Source organism: Notamacropus eugenii, chromosome 1 (genome assembly GCF_028372415.1).
Source record: "Notamacropus eugenii isolate mMacEug1 chromosome 1, mMacEug1.pri_v2, whole genome shotgun sequence".
Taxonomy (NCBI): domain Eukaryota; kingdom Metazoa; phylum Chordata; class Mammalia; order Diprotodontia; family Macropodidae; genus Notamacropus; species Notamacropus eugenii.
The window spans coordinates 103,710,405-103,725,664 of NC_092872.1; the positions used below are offsets into that span (position 1 = coordinate 103,710,405).

General features: G+C 36.9%; 1 protein-coding gene across 2 annotated transcripts in view; it reads left to right on the forward strand.

Annotated features, from left to right (window-relative positions):
* MAMDC2 (MAM domain containing 2) overlaps nt 1–7,307 on the forward strand; it is a 213,316-nt gene extending 206,009 nt beyond the window's left edge. For both annotated transcript variants that reach the window (XR_011967488.1, XM_072611349.1), the window contains exons 13-14: nt 5,824–5,908; nt 6,050–7,307. Coding sequence is in view for 1 of the 2 variants with exons in the window: in XM_072611349.1 (XP_072467450.1) it covers nt 5,824–5,908; nt 6,050–6,114 (150 nt within the window). In the remaining variant the exon portion in view is untranslated. The remainder of the gene's footprint in view (nt 1–5,823; nt 5,909–6,049) is intronic.
* The last annotated feature ends 7,953 nt before the right edge of the window (nt 7,308–15,260 follow it).

Consider the following 15,260-nt stretch of genomic DNA (forward strand, 5'->3'; position numbering starts at 1 on the left):
TACTGGGTCAGTAGTCAGGAAATTTCATCTTTTTGCGTTGAAATCTGACCTCAGATAGTTACTAACTGTGTAACTCTGGGCAAGTCACTTCACTCAGTTTCCTCACGTATAACTGTGTGTTTGTCCTTCATTGCTGAAGAAGACCATGCCATTAAAGAAATGATGACGTGACTTGCACTTGACTTTTGTTTCTGAGTGAGGGCTGTGCAGGTCACCAGCCTCACTTCTCCTCCAGAGCCATCTGAATCCAGTGACTAGATATTCATCAGGATGACTGGAGATGACCCAGGATGAGGCAATATGAATTAAGTGACTTGCCAAGGTCACAGAGCTAGTATCAAGTGTCTGAGGTGAGATTTGAACTCAGGTCCTTCTGACTCCTGCACTGGTGCTCTATCCACTGTACCACCTAGCTGCCCCTCATCTATAAAATGAGCTAGAGAAAGAAATGGCAAAGCAATCCAGGACCTTTTCCAACAAAACCCCAAATGGGGTCACAAAGAGTGAGATGTGACTGAAAAACCACTCAACAACAACAAATCTTCCGAAAGCTCCTCAAACAATTTTGGGGGGTGAACTCATCTTTGCCAATTTTCTGGCAAACTCACGGTGGTTTTAATTTGATTTTCTGTTATTGCAAATGCTTTTGAGGCTGACTTCATACCATTGTTAATAGTTTAAAACTCTCCCACTGAAAACTATCACACTCAACTTGTGAATAAGGACCAGGTTTCTTTACTTTTGCCCTAGTATCTTGATTCTCAGTTTACTGACCCAGCCTGTCAAATCATGCTATCAGTTTTCCCTAGGTGCTTAGTGACCAGCTTCTAAGGATATGGAAAGACAGACACACATACCCTGTTGGGAAAGCTGTTCAGTGGCAGTCATTCAACTCTTCCTGAATGAGCTCTGGAACTATAATAAGAAAGCAAGTAAAATATTCCTCTCCTTTGACCCACAGACCCCCTGCTGTGCATATATAAGGAAGCAGTCAAAAGACAAAGAAGCCCCAATATATTAAAAAAATTACTTTTTGTAGTAATGATAATAGATGTCCATAGATTGAGGAATACTGTGCCACCAAAAAATGAGAACTATATGAAGCATTTAGAGGAGTTTGGGGAAGACATAAACTGCACAAAGTGAAGTAAACAAAACCAGGAAAACAATGTATACAATAACTACAACAATGGAAACAGAGAGAACAATAAAAGTAACAAAACTGAGCACTTTATGATTGTAATTATAATAATATAGATGTAATAATGTATAATTCTTAAGGAGAAATGAGAGGGTGCAGAGCTGGGGAATGATCTCCCCCTCTCTCTCCCCCTCCCTCTCCCCCTCTCTCTCTGTCTCTTTCTCTGTCTCTGTGTCTCTGTCTCTGTCTCTGTCTCTGTCTCTGTCTCTCTCTCTCTCCCTCCCTCCCTCCCTCCCTCTCTCTGTCTCTCTCTCTCTCTTTCTCTCTCTCTCTCTCCTTCCCTCTCTCTCTCTCTCTGTCTCTCTCTCTTTCTCTCTCTCTCTCCCTCTCTCTCTCCCTCTCTCTCTCTCTCTCTCTCTCTCTCTCTCTCCCTCCTTCCCTCCCTCCCTCCCTCTCTCTGTCTCTCTCTCTCTCTTTCTCTCTCTCTCCTTCCCTCTCTCTCTCTGTCTCTCTCTCTCTCTTTCTCTCTCTCTCTCTCTCTCTCCCTCCCTCCCTCCCTCCCTCCCTCCCTCTCTCTCTTTCTCTCTCTCTCTCTCCCTCCCTCCCTCCCTCTCTCTGTCTCTCTCTCTCTCTCCTTCCCTCTCTCTCTCTCTCTGTCTCTCTCTCTTTCTCTCTCTCTGTCTCTCTGTCTCTGTCTCTGTCTCTGTCTCTCTCTCTCTCTCTCTCTCTCCCTCCCTCCCTCCCTCCCTCTCCCTCTCTCTCTCTCTCTCCTTCCCTCTCTCTCTCTCTCTGTCTCTGTCTCTCTCTCTCTCTCGTCCCTCATCTTTGTTACAGGGGATAAGGATAGCTTGATGGGTAAGGGAAAGCAAAACATACATATAGAAATAACGGTGATAGAAAAACAAAAGATATTCACCCTCCTCTTTGTTTTTTTGAAATCCCTCAAGCCCCAGTGTCAGCATCATGGCAATTAGAAGCAACAGAGTGAAAAACAGGTAGTTAAATTCACACAATAACTAAGGGAAGCAGCTAACCTGGCTGCATTGCCTTCCATTATTGGTGCTTATTGATATGTAGTTAAGAGGCTTAAGGAGAAAAAAATAGCAGTGGCTGATGCTGGTGGGTAATTAAAATGACTGAAGCTACGTATATTTTTGGTGAATTTGATTGTTTGCAAAGAGACATTGAAATACAGATAATTGTCTGGATCTAGGCAAGGGCATGGCTTCACTATTTGAGACCCTCTAGAAATTTCTCTGATAATTTTCTCCCTGCATCTTTCCTGATATGCTGGCCTGTGGGAATGAGAGGGAGAGCTGAGAGTTATGTCTGCATTTTTTTTCTCCTGGCCTCTTATGTGTACTGCCATGCTTAGTAGATTCCCTAGCACCTTGGGGGTAACCTTCGTAGGTGAGTCAAATATGAGATAATGCCACTCTAAAACAACTAGGCTGCACCTTCAATAAGACAACTTTTAAATTCTGTTTCCATCAACTTCAGGGCATACTGGCAGCACCAGATGTAAACCTATGCTTGAAGATTATATACCTTCTGCATATTACCATTGCACTGTCCCAATTACATTATTTTCCTAAACATAGGTATGTGAGCTCAGGTTTTAACTAAAAAGAAAGAAAAAGTAATTTATCTAAATAATTAAGTTATCCCTCCATCCCTCAGACATATACACAGGAATTTGCTCTCTTCCAATATTTGCCCTGAAACTGCACAGCTAGAAATCTAGGTACCTGAGAAAGCAGCATTTAAGTTGCTAGTAGTACACTTTGAGTCCTTTGCTTTTCCTGACAGCAACTAGTGCTGAGTGGGTAGCTGCGTGGTACAGTAGATAGAGCACTGGGCTGAACATCAAAGAGACTCAACTTTGTGAGTTCAAATCGGGCCTCAGATTCTTATTAGCTGTGTGACTCTGGGAAAATCACTTAACCCTGTTTACTTTAGATTCCTCATCTGTAAAAGGAACTGGCAAACCACCTCCAGTATCTTTGCCAAGAAAACCCCAAACGGAGTCACAAAGAGTCAGAAATGATTTAACATCAGCAAAAAACTAGTGCTGAGTACATGCTTTTTTGCATACAACAGGCACTTGTTATGACTTTCAGTATAATTAAATCCTTTTGATAGAGCTAGGTTATAGCAGTGTTTTTAATTTATGGTCATTTCCCAAGAAAACATTTATATTTCTGCATATTTTTCTTTACTTTTCTAGACCACCTAAGTTAGATATACTTTTAGAATAACTAAATCTTTGTGATGAAGCTGAGTTATAACACAGAGTTTTAAACTCTAAAGTTATTTCCAAGGAATACATTTATATTTCTGCATTTTTTCTTTAGTTTTCTATACCACCTAAGTTAGGGTAAGTGGAGTAAATGTCAACAAACCAAAATAGTAATATTAAATATCTAAAATACATGTGGGTTCAATTGTTTTAAGATGTAAAAGAATTAGTTCTATTATTAACAAATGTTCCACGGTTTTAGTGCTTCAAGATTTTGGTGGTGAATCAGTTATTTACTTACAGTAGCAAATAGACTATTCTAACCTTTAACAAACACAAAATGAGTAATCAACATGCATATGTGGCAAGAGAAACAGTGGGCCTATGTAATTACTTAGGGTGTATACTCATTTTTTCGGACTGGCCTAGTGGAAGTTATCCATAGTACATTGATAGCCTTGCTTATAATTGGTGCTCAGCAAATGTTTGTTGATAACTGACACATCATATGGTTATAGGATAGTAGGGCAGGTCATGGCCAAAGAGTACAGAGGTACACTAGCATGATTCCAGTTCCACTCTGGAAAACTTTGGTTTAGACTGGATGTCATGCTGAAACAAGGAAGCCTTTTCTAACCAGGGCCTATCCTGGATTATTGGACAATTCCTAAGGGAACTTGCTTTAGTGCTACCTAACTAACACAAGGAGTTCAGACAGGCTATCTAAGATCCCCTGAAATATGTCAGAAGAAATGTGCAGTTGCAAAATCAGCCTATTCCAGACATAGGTCACCCTCTCCAGGATAAATACCTTCTAAAATCTTATCTGTTTAGGATCCATAGCTCTATGGCAGACCTGTGACTTCTAAAACTGCACTGGAATTCAGGGGTTCACTATGGGTCCCTATAAGATGACATTATGACATAGATATACTTATAGATAGATGGTCATTGGTCTGTCCTGCCACTTTGAATGATATTTCAGGGAGGTGTCTGTCCATGCATCCATTATAGTGAATTATCACAAGAGCTAAAGATTAAGTAACATACCTCCCTAAATTCCAAACTTTATAACCAAAGGATTGATTTTGGCCCTGCAGAGATGCTGACCCTTAGTGGATTAGGAACTTAAAAGTCATTCTTTACATTTTTATTTTGCATAGAGCTGTGCTATCTCCTTCCTAATGATTTTCCTTCTCCTCTTCTCTACTAATGTTATTCCATAGGGATGGTAAATAAATTCTCAGTTCATAGAAATTTCAATTTCCTTGTATGTTATCCATTTTGCATTACTATGACTGCAGATTCTTGAGCCTCCTGGCTCAATTACAGATTACCTAAGCCAGGGGTGTGGAACCTGTGGATTTGTTTTATAAAGTTTGGATTGAGTCAAAGGGCCACACTTGAAAACCAAGAGGGCCACATATGGCCTTGAGGCCACAGGTTCCCCACCCCTGACCTAAGTTGTAACTTTGCCTTGCAGCTTGGCTGTTTTGTTTTCTCACCACAGCTTTACAGATCAAAAGTCATCTTGTTTTCCAAGAAAAACACTTAATTTCTCTCTTCTCCCCTTACTTTCTTATCTTCTTGGTTTACAGCCTTCCCTCACTTTTCCCTTTTCCTGTAGTCTTACACCAGTAGAATATTCTTAGAGTTTTTCATTGTTGCTGGTTTTACGTTGGCTATATTACACTGGATCTATCATCAAAACTTCTCTGACATATTAACTTTAAGTCATCTTCAAAGGCTTATTAATTGCCCAATTTACATTCCTTTGAAATATTTAATTCAAATCGTAAACCAATCCACATGGGAGACAGTTGCTCATTATTGTGTAGACTGCCTATCTTTTCTGAGAAGGATTTGCTAACCATCAGCCTCCCTGAGGTATTAATTGGCTCACTAGCCAGTGTCTTGGAAACCTTGTTACTAGCAAAATAACTCAGTCCTTTACAACTTCTGTTTTCAGAGCCTGGGCATCACATCAATTTTATTCTCAGCATCTTTAGAGTAATGGGACTGATCCTCCTTTCTTCTGGTGGCTCCAGTTCTGATGTTATACTGCTCAGCATGACAAATGTACTCCTGCATACTTGATCAATTAATTTAATTCTACTTGGTTCGTCCATTTACATGTGTATGCATCTTCTTTAATACTCCTTTGAACCTGTTATGTCTTTGATATGGGTACTCACTCAAGGCCAGGTGACAAACTCTCCATACCTGCCCATCCTTTGTGACTCTAGACCATGTCCTCCCACAAATCCATCATCAAGTGTCCAATCCAATCAACCTCCTGCTTGTCTGCTGTCATATGGATATTAATGGAACATGCATGCTACTCATCCTGCGTTCTATTGAACTTCAGCACCCAAACTCTGGGTGAGTTTTCCTCTACAAAAAACCCACAACAGTCTTCAGTCCAATGTGAACTGTTTTTCAGATTGTTTTCGAAGCTATTCGGGGTGCATCAATAAGAAGCGATATTGCTATTGATGACATTAAATTTCTGGCAGGACCCTGTACAGGTAAAGCTTATTTATTTTTCCCAATTACACAAGCTTGATTGAAACGGATTTTACAAAGTGATCGCAGGCTGGCTTATCAGATGTTTCTCTTTGTCAATAGAAGAAAATAAGTATTGTTCACTACTTGTTTTTCTTTCACAGAAATAGAAGATATGACTCAGCAGTCATCGGGATTTTCTGAAGATCTGAATGAAATTGAATATTAAGAAACATTTTCTAAGTTGAATGACATGCCATATCAACCAAATAACTGAACAACTGCACAACCTCTCTCCCATCTTGAAAAAAAAAAGCAATTGAATACTGAACAGTTTAAAATATTTCACTGGTTTGTAGAAAGAATTTGGAACACCTTCCCTCCTCACTTTCGCATGATTACTGACTCAGGGCTTTTTAGACCTTTCTGATTTTATTTTATTTTTTCTTTCCTTTTTTTGGCATGTGACAACTGTTACTATTTGTACAGGCTATTCTATTTTGCACAGATCTTGTATCTTAATATTTTTATTGATTGTAAGTCATTTTTAAAGTTCACAGATCAAGGTAAGAAAAGAGGTACAACAGGGCTGTATGTAATAATTTTGTGCTGATAGGCCCTCAGAAATAGCAATGGGCACATTAAAATATGCAACTTTGCAAGGCATAGGGAGTGGGGACTTCCTGGTAGGCCCTGGGTGTCCCCAGATGGGGCCAGGATGACCCACTGTGGCTATGACCTTGGGGTGTAATCCAAGACAACATGTGCTCACTTAAATCTGCATTCAGTGAATGTTTGTATTGGGTGGAACACTGGTCTTATAGGCGTTTGGTTTGGTTTTAATTTCAAGAATAATAAATGTTTAAAGTAACTAGTATTGGATATTGCTAATATCCTGCAGATTGAATGCAGTTTTTCATAGTGACAAGTTTGTTTGGAGTAAAGTCTTTTACTCACTGTACCTTGTGTTCCATAAAAATGAATTTTTTGCTACCTGTTGCCACAGCAATTACTATAATGAACCTATTTGTCATTCTTGTGTATGACAAATGGGCCTCCATAAATGTTCTAGCACCAGTCATTTAATGTGATATTATGGTACAGTAGCATCTTATTTTTTCCCCTTCAAACTATACTTCAAAGAAGTCATCAGTCTTCAGTGAGCATGTGGGTAGAGATTTCACATTTTTATAAAGCAGGTCTGAAACTATTTATGCACACACTCCCACCACTTTTTATAAATATATTAAATAATTTTGTTGTGATCAAATGTTTTGATAGTCAAGTTTTAAGAAAGCTGGATTCAAAAAATTAAATAGAACTACTGGCTATTATTGAACTTTTAAGATGTTCTATGCATTTATATACCCTGTCATGATGTTTTAAATGACAAAAATATCCAATAAATGAAATTTTAAATGATCTTCTTTTTGGTTTCATTATATAAATAAATTTGCTTACTAGTACACAAAGAACTGTGTGGAAAGCACATTGGCCTGGGAGTTTTGTTTTGTTTTTTCTTTTAAAGCTAAGTATTCTCAGAGAAGCTGTATATAAGTGTAGAGGATAGATTATTAGAAGGCATAGAGAAAGGAAATGGATTGTCACGAAAGAACAGCTAGTAGCCATATTTGGCTAGAATGTGAAGGAAAGGAGGCAGTGCAATATATGAAAATAAGTCTGGAAAAGTAGGTTTGAATTAAATTGTGCCAGGCTGGGAAGTCTGTGTTTTATCATATTAGCAATGAGGAGATAATGGAGATTTTTGAGCAGGGAAATATCTTTATCAGACTTGCGTTTTGGGAAGACTATTTGGGGAATTGTAGATTAGAGAGGGAACGAACTAGAAACAGAGAGACCAACTGGAAGACTATTGCATTTAATGTCATAAAAAGTGTCTATGTAAATCCAAAAGCAAGCACACTAGGAGAATGTACTACAAACTTTCCCATTAAATGCAGAAGTAAAGCAATGATGACCACTTTCCTCCACAATTATTTCATATAGTTCTAGAAATCATAAAAACACTAATAAGAAAAAGAAAGACATTAAAGGTGTAAAGACAGGAAAACAAGTCATAATGGTCCCTGTTTGTTGATTACATTATAGTTACTTAGAAAATCCTAAGGAATCAACAAAGATGTTAACCATGATCATGCTGAAACTTCAGCAAAGTTTCGGGCTACAAAGTAAACCTGCAAAAATCGGCAACATTTCTAGATAACAAAATCTGAGACAATAATAAAAAGGGAAATTCCATTCAAAATAACTACAGTATCCATAAAATATTTGGGAATCAATCTATGAAAGCACATGAAGTTTTTGATAGATTCAATTACAAAGTACATTTTTTTTCCTTCAGAAAGGGGAGGCAAGACAGTTGGGGTTAAGTGACTTCCTCAAGGTCACACAGCTAGTAAGTGTCAAGCATCTAAGGCTGAATTTGAACTCATGTCTTCCTGACTCTAGGGCCGGTGCTCTATTTACTATACCACCTAACTGCACTTCTTAACAAAATAAAGAACAACATAAATAGATGAAGTAATATTCAGTGCTTGTGGCTGAATTGCATCAATATAATAAAAAAATTAAAATACTACCAAAATTAATTTACAGTTTTAATTCTTTACCAATGAAACTATCAAAGTTTATAACAAAATTCATTTGGAAAAAAGAAAAGATCTAGTATATCAAGATAAGTATTGGGGGAAAGGTTGGAAATGGGGAAAATCACACTTCCAAATCTTAAAAATATAAAGCATCAGTAATTGAAACCATTTGGTGCAGGCTGAAAGATAGAGAAGTAGATTAATGAACAGACTAGACAAGGGTTAATCAGAAACAATGGGATATAATTACCCAGTGTTCAATAAAGCAGAAAGCATAAATTAGGAGAAAACTCCCTATATGATAAAAAAAATATATATATATTGCTGGTAAAATTGGAAAGCAGTCTGACATAAGGCAGGCTTAGATCAACATTTTATAACATATTCTACAATAACTTCAAAATAGATCCTAGCTGCATAATCCTGGGCAAGTAACTTGACCCTGCTTGCCTCAGTTTTCATCTGCAAAATGAGCTGGAGAAAGAAATGACAAACTACTTCAGTATCTCTGCCATAAACATCTTGAACACAAGGACTGTACCTTTTCATCTTTGTATTCCTTGTACTTACTGCAGGGCCTCGTACATAGTAGATGCTTAATAAATGTCTATAGAATTGGATTTTAGTAAATGAAGGAAAGAGATAAAGTGATTTCTGCAAGTACCATAATGTCAATCAATCACAGCACTCAGAATGACATCTTTTATTTTCTTTTTTTTATAATTTTTAACTTATTGATATATTTTGTTTTCATGCCACTTTTATTTCCATAAGAATCCCTCCCTACCACAAAGAGGGCAGCACCCCTTATAAGGAAGAATTAAAAAGAGAGGAAAAAATGTTCAGCTAAAACAAAATATATCAACCAGGTCTGATGGCAGATGCAATGTTTCACACCCATAGTCCTTCACTTTTGAGAAGGAAGTATACTTTTCACATCTCTTCTCTGTGGACAAGAGGTCATAATAATTATACATTATTCATTTTGGAGGTTCTTTATTTTCATTTTTGTTGTAGTCATTATATGTATCTGCTTAACCTCACTCTGTACCAGCTCATGTAAATCTTCCTATGTTCTCTGAATTCTTCATATTCATAATTATTTATGGCACATTAATATTTCATTATATACACACCAGAATTTCTTTAAACTATCCCTTATTTCTTACTAAACTCTGTGCTTCCTCTACTAATATTTTATATGTTCTTTTTCTGATTTGAATTCTAAGTCATAACTGGGGTTAGACTAGAGTTTGCAACAGAACTAAGTGCTAATTGTTAGTTCCTCAGCCCTACTTGCAGATTTAGATTTAAAACTATTGCTTGCCCTGACACCTATTACTTTTCAGTTCCTTAATTCTTATATTAACTGTTTATATTCCTCATCTGTTTATTACTGATTTTTGCTAATTGCTTATCCCTTCTTTCTTGCTCAGCTCCTTGGATTATAGAAATTCTCACTGTGTAATTCTGAGGAAGTATGAGACTTAACTCTACTCTTGCTAGCTTAGGTTTATGACCTACTGTTTACCTTGAATTCTATTTGCCCCTAATCTGCTGATACACACACACACACACACACACACGTGTGTATGTATATATGTATCTGCACGTGTGCACAAACATACATGTCCATGTATGTGAGTGTGCATACACATATGCATGCATACATACTCTACATGCCTTTGGATGCTTACTCTGATGCTACCATAACCCCAGCATTACAACAATGTAAAACTCAAGTTTTATTACTTCTTAGCCAATCACATATTTGAGTACTTCTGGTTTGTCTTGTGTGGAATATAATACTAGCTCTATTCTGCTAATGTGGCTCTATATGTATACTAACCCTCAGCTCATGTTTGCTGAGCAAAATAATTCCTCAATTAAAAAAAAAAAGGAAATGTTCTTTTTTTCTAATCTCTATACATTTCTAAAACACAACAAACCACTTAGAGTTCTGTTGGTCAACAAGTTTGTCATTTTAAAGGATCATAGTTTCACTAAATTTAGACCTGGAAGGAAGCTGAGAGGCCATGTAGTCCAGCCTCCTGATTTTACACATGAGCAACTGAAGTCCAGAGAGATAAAGTGTTTAGTCCAAAGTCACAAAGACAGTTAAGTGGCAGGGCTGGGATTCAAACCCAGATTTTCTGACTCCAAATTCAGTTTCCACTGTAACCCCTGCACACTAGCTCATGGTTATGAGACTCTCTCTTTACTGATAGAGTTGAAAGCCTTACCCTGCATGAAGTAGGAGCAGAGTAGAGTTGATGAAAATAGAAGAGTTCCAACCTTTTCCAGTTCCCTTTTGAATTGGGCACTCCTTGCTTTGGGCACTCCTTGCTTCCAGCTTCAAGAGAAAAGATGGAAGAGGTTAACCCCTTCTCAAGTTTCTAGAGAAAAAGATTCTGGGATGACATGAGAGAAGCTGAAAGACTTCATCATGTGCCTATCCCCAGTTTGCTTCTCTAGAGACTTTAAGGCACATCCCCTGATATGAAATAAAGGACTGTCTTTTGGTTGTGGTGAGTTACCTCCCTCTCAGTGAGAGAGTTCCTTCACTCTGTATTGCCTAGTATATATCCTCTTATGTATAACTTCTTTGATTTGTGTTTCACTACCAATTTGGATAAATATTTTCTTGGACATTCATTATGTGTGTTCATTGTGAAATCAGCTTTAGGTAGGAAAAAAGGTCAGGTCTTGGATATAAAATTTGGAGGTCCCATTCTCCCTCCCCCCACCCCAAAATGTCAAAGCAATCAAAAGTTAGAATACTTTATTATGTTAGACATTCAAGAACAGAGTGACTTTCCCAAAATCCCGGCCACTCTTTTCAAAGAGGCAAAACAATACAATGGAAGCAGGAGGTAAAGGGATTTTGTCCAGTACTAAGGCAGTAGATTTTTCCCTGAAGTAGAAAAACAGTAAAGAAGAGAAATAATACTCCTATTACTGTCTCTCCTCCTGACTGTCTTCAGGCCAGCAGCACATAGGGCAGCCATACCTCTTCCACTGATTCTCTATAAACAGCACCGTAGAGGAAACTGCTCCATTTCACAGCAAGTGTAACGTGACATCTCCTAAACTACCTTTAAGGATGACATCTTTCTCCTTGTGATACTTCCCTCCTCTTTCTCCTCACTAGCTCTGTATGGGAAGACTCCTGAATTTGGAAACCTAGATAAGTAGTTCTTTCCCTCCCTTCCCCACCCCCACAAACACTTAAGTCTTTTGATTTACTGTCCCCTATGGGTATGGCAAAAGGCAGGTTACATATATGACTATGGACTTAGTTTGCTCAACTTCTGTGTACCTTGATTTATTCATCTGTAAAATAAGAATGATAAGAAGAACTTGTACTTGTACTGGAGAAAAATGCCTTAAAAGCCATAGGGTGCTAGATAAGTGACAGTGATTATTTTTTAGACTTCTGGTAGATGTAAATTCACTTTGGAAACATCAAAAACCCCAGTATTACTTTGCACAAAACTCCATATGGCCTTTTTAAAGTCCCCAATCACATAAAATAAATACAACTCTCCCGTGCTTTCTTGGGCAGGAGAACCAAATTGGCTATGACATAAATTTCCCTCAAAGCAAATCATATTTGTTAATCATAAAATACAAGATGCTATAATTATTGAGAAAAGTCATCAAATATATTTGAGAGCTTTTGGTGGAAAAAAGAAAACAACAATAAGATCTTACTTAATATCATGCTCTGATGGACAATGTAGCACTCCCAAAGTATTACTATGTCTTCAGAAAACTGTAGGTCATACTCATACAGGCTGTCTTCCCAGCTTAGCACTCCCTCTTATGGTAAAATCAGAGAAGACTGTGGTCGGATATGTTTGAATCTTTATTAGTTTGCAGAGCATAGAGGGTCTTTCCCTGTCATATAGGCTAGTTTACACCATGACCTGAGAAATCTGGCCAGGTTGCTTCCCACAGGCAATGAAAGTTGAGAGAGAGAAACACATATTAGCCTTAGAATCCCTGTTCATCACAGCACAAAAAACACAAGACAAAATGTACTACTCATATGAGCAAGATGAAACCCCAAGAACATCACTGATATAGGAACTCTCCTAAATGTGGAACCCTACCCCAATATTCTGAACTACCATATATCTATAGATATGTAGTTATATCTAGATGTAACTACATAACCATGTATCATACATAGTTATATATATTACATATCTATATCATATATATCATACCTATATGATAAGTATAGGAATTGACATACAATACATGTCAAATAGATATATAACTGTATATAATATGTAGCTATACCTATAAATATCTATTATATGTAGATATAACTATATATCTATAGCACATGGTATCATATATAGATACAATATATCTACATATATCATATGTAGTTATATATGACATATCTATCATATTTAACTATGTATGATAAATGGTTATGTAGTTTATCCAGTTATGAATATATATATATATATATATATATATATATACACACATGTATTAGCTCATAATATTGGGGTAAGGTCATATATCTATTTAAGATGTATATATATATATAATTAGCTATAACTATGTGTGTATATATATATATATATACATATATATAAATATGTGTAGTTACATATATGTAATTTTATATAAGTATATACATATATATAACTGTAGCCAGATACAATTGTTCTGGTTTTTTCAGAACTAATTTGGGGAGTTAATAATTAATATAATCAGTTTTGGCTCTGACAATACTTTAAACAGTCCTATTCTTAATGAATATGCTAGAGAGTAAAGAGGAATAGCTGTTCCCAGTGACTCTCTGAAAGCTACCAAGCATGCATCCTGGCCTCTCACTGTATTTCCACGTATAGGAGATATGTCAACCTCCTTTCCACAGGATCTTATGTCAGAGATTTCATTGTAATAATCACAGGATTTAGAGCTAGAGGAGATTTTAGAGATTTTTCTAATCTAATCCTCACATTTTACAGATGAGGAAACTGAGGTCAGTAGAGGTTAATTAGCTTGCCCAAGGTCACAAAGATTATTACTAATAGCAGTTAGGAAATGAACTCTGGTTCTTTGACTATAGACTTAGCATTCTTTCATTCATTAGCATACCATACCAATGGTGACCTCACGTAGGCAGACTTTGCTGACTACAAGGACTAACCACTACTGTTGGCTGCCGTCTTTTTCTTCTTGGACCATAGTAACTTCTCCAGTGCCTACAGATCCCTACTATATGTTAAGATTTGACAATCACAGAACTTTATTTCTCCTCTTTTGTTTTTACAGAGTGAATGCGGTACTATGTGTGCTATTTGGTCCATTTAGATTATATGTATATCCACATGGGTCTGACCAGATGATGCTCAAATGAAGTGATATCTCAAAATATCTTCCCTTCACCCTTCTCCAAGGGAGACTTTGATCCTTGCCAGAAGGGGAAGTAGGAGGTTGGAGCCAGAAATTGGTCACTCTGCTCTCCTCAGAGAGAGGTATTACCAATCTAGAATATTTATCTGCTCTCTTAATTATTGTTAGTCTAGGGAAAATAACTCTTAGGTACAAGCTATGCTCCTGATTGCTATCCCTTAACAGGAAAGGAGTTCTACAAGCTATATATCCAAAACTTAACCTCCTTCCCACCATCTGCCAATTTTAGAAAGAACAAGATAGAGAATAAACCATTTCATTCAAATCAATAGAGAAAGTATATATAGGAGAATATATAGCAGATAGCACTGAAAGTGAATGAGTTCTTCCATTGGGAGCAACCTAATCAACTCAACCAAGAGAAAGAGAATCGTAGATTTCACCCAAGGGGAAATTCCCCAAAGCCTCTACTTGTATTCAGCTAGATATAGAAATATGATTGAGTTCACCTTTTCCTCTACCTATCATTTTCTTCCCAGACTATTTCTCTTTCTTCAGGGACCTAAGGGGAGTCAGGAACTATGTATCTTCTCTCTCAAAGCCGGAAGCCAGAAGACCAGGATCTCTCTTCTCTCAATCTCTCACCAACTTGTCCCTCACACAGGCATGAAACACTGAATAATCAATCTCCACCAAATGAGAAGAGTTTTAGTCAATTGACTTTTGAGTTACCTGTTACATTCAGGTAGTAGCAGTGAGTCATAGAACTAAGTTATAAGAGCACATTGAACCAAGAGAAGCAAGATCAATCAATCAACAAACATTCAAGTATCTACTATGTCCCAACTAGGTGTTAGAGAAAAATGAAAATCTTCATCCTTAAGAAACTTGAATTCTATCATGTTATACTCTACTTTTAAAATTTCTTAAGGTTGAGACTTCTCATGCAAAATAAAAGTTTCATGTTGTATTACTGATACAGTTGAATTTTTGCATGTTTAGTTGGCTTAAAATGAGGGTTATCTCTAAAACAAGGTATTCAATTAGGGTTTCAGTGTTGCTTCATTCAATTCTTCACCCAACAAGCAATGATTGAGCTTCAAGTATGTGCAAGTTAAATGAGGTAGGCATTGAGTATACATTAAAAAAAAAAAAACAATCCTTGCCCTAAAGAAGCTTACATTCTTCAGGATATTTTGTATTTCATATCTGAGCAGGTTTTTTTTTCATTGTTATAGATTTGGAAATGCAAAACCAACATATTTTCTTAATATAATCATAAATCACTTTGAGATTTATAGAATATTTTATTCATCTACTCCAACCTGATAATTTTATTGATGAGGAAACTAAGGACCTGAAGATAAAATGCTTGACTAAATTC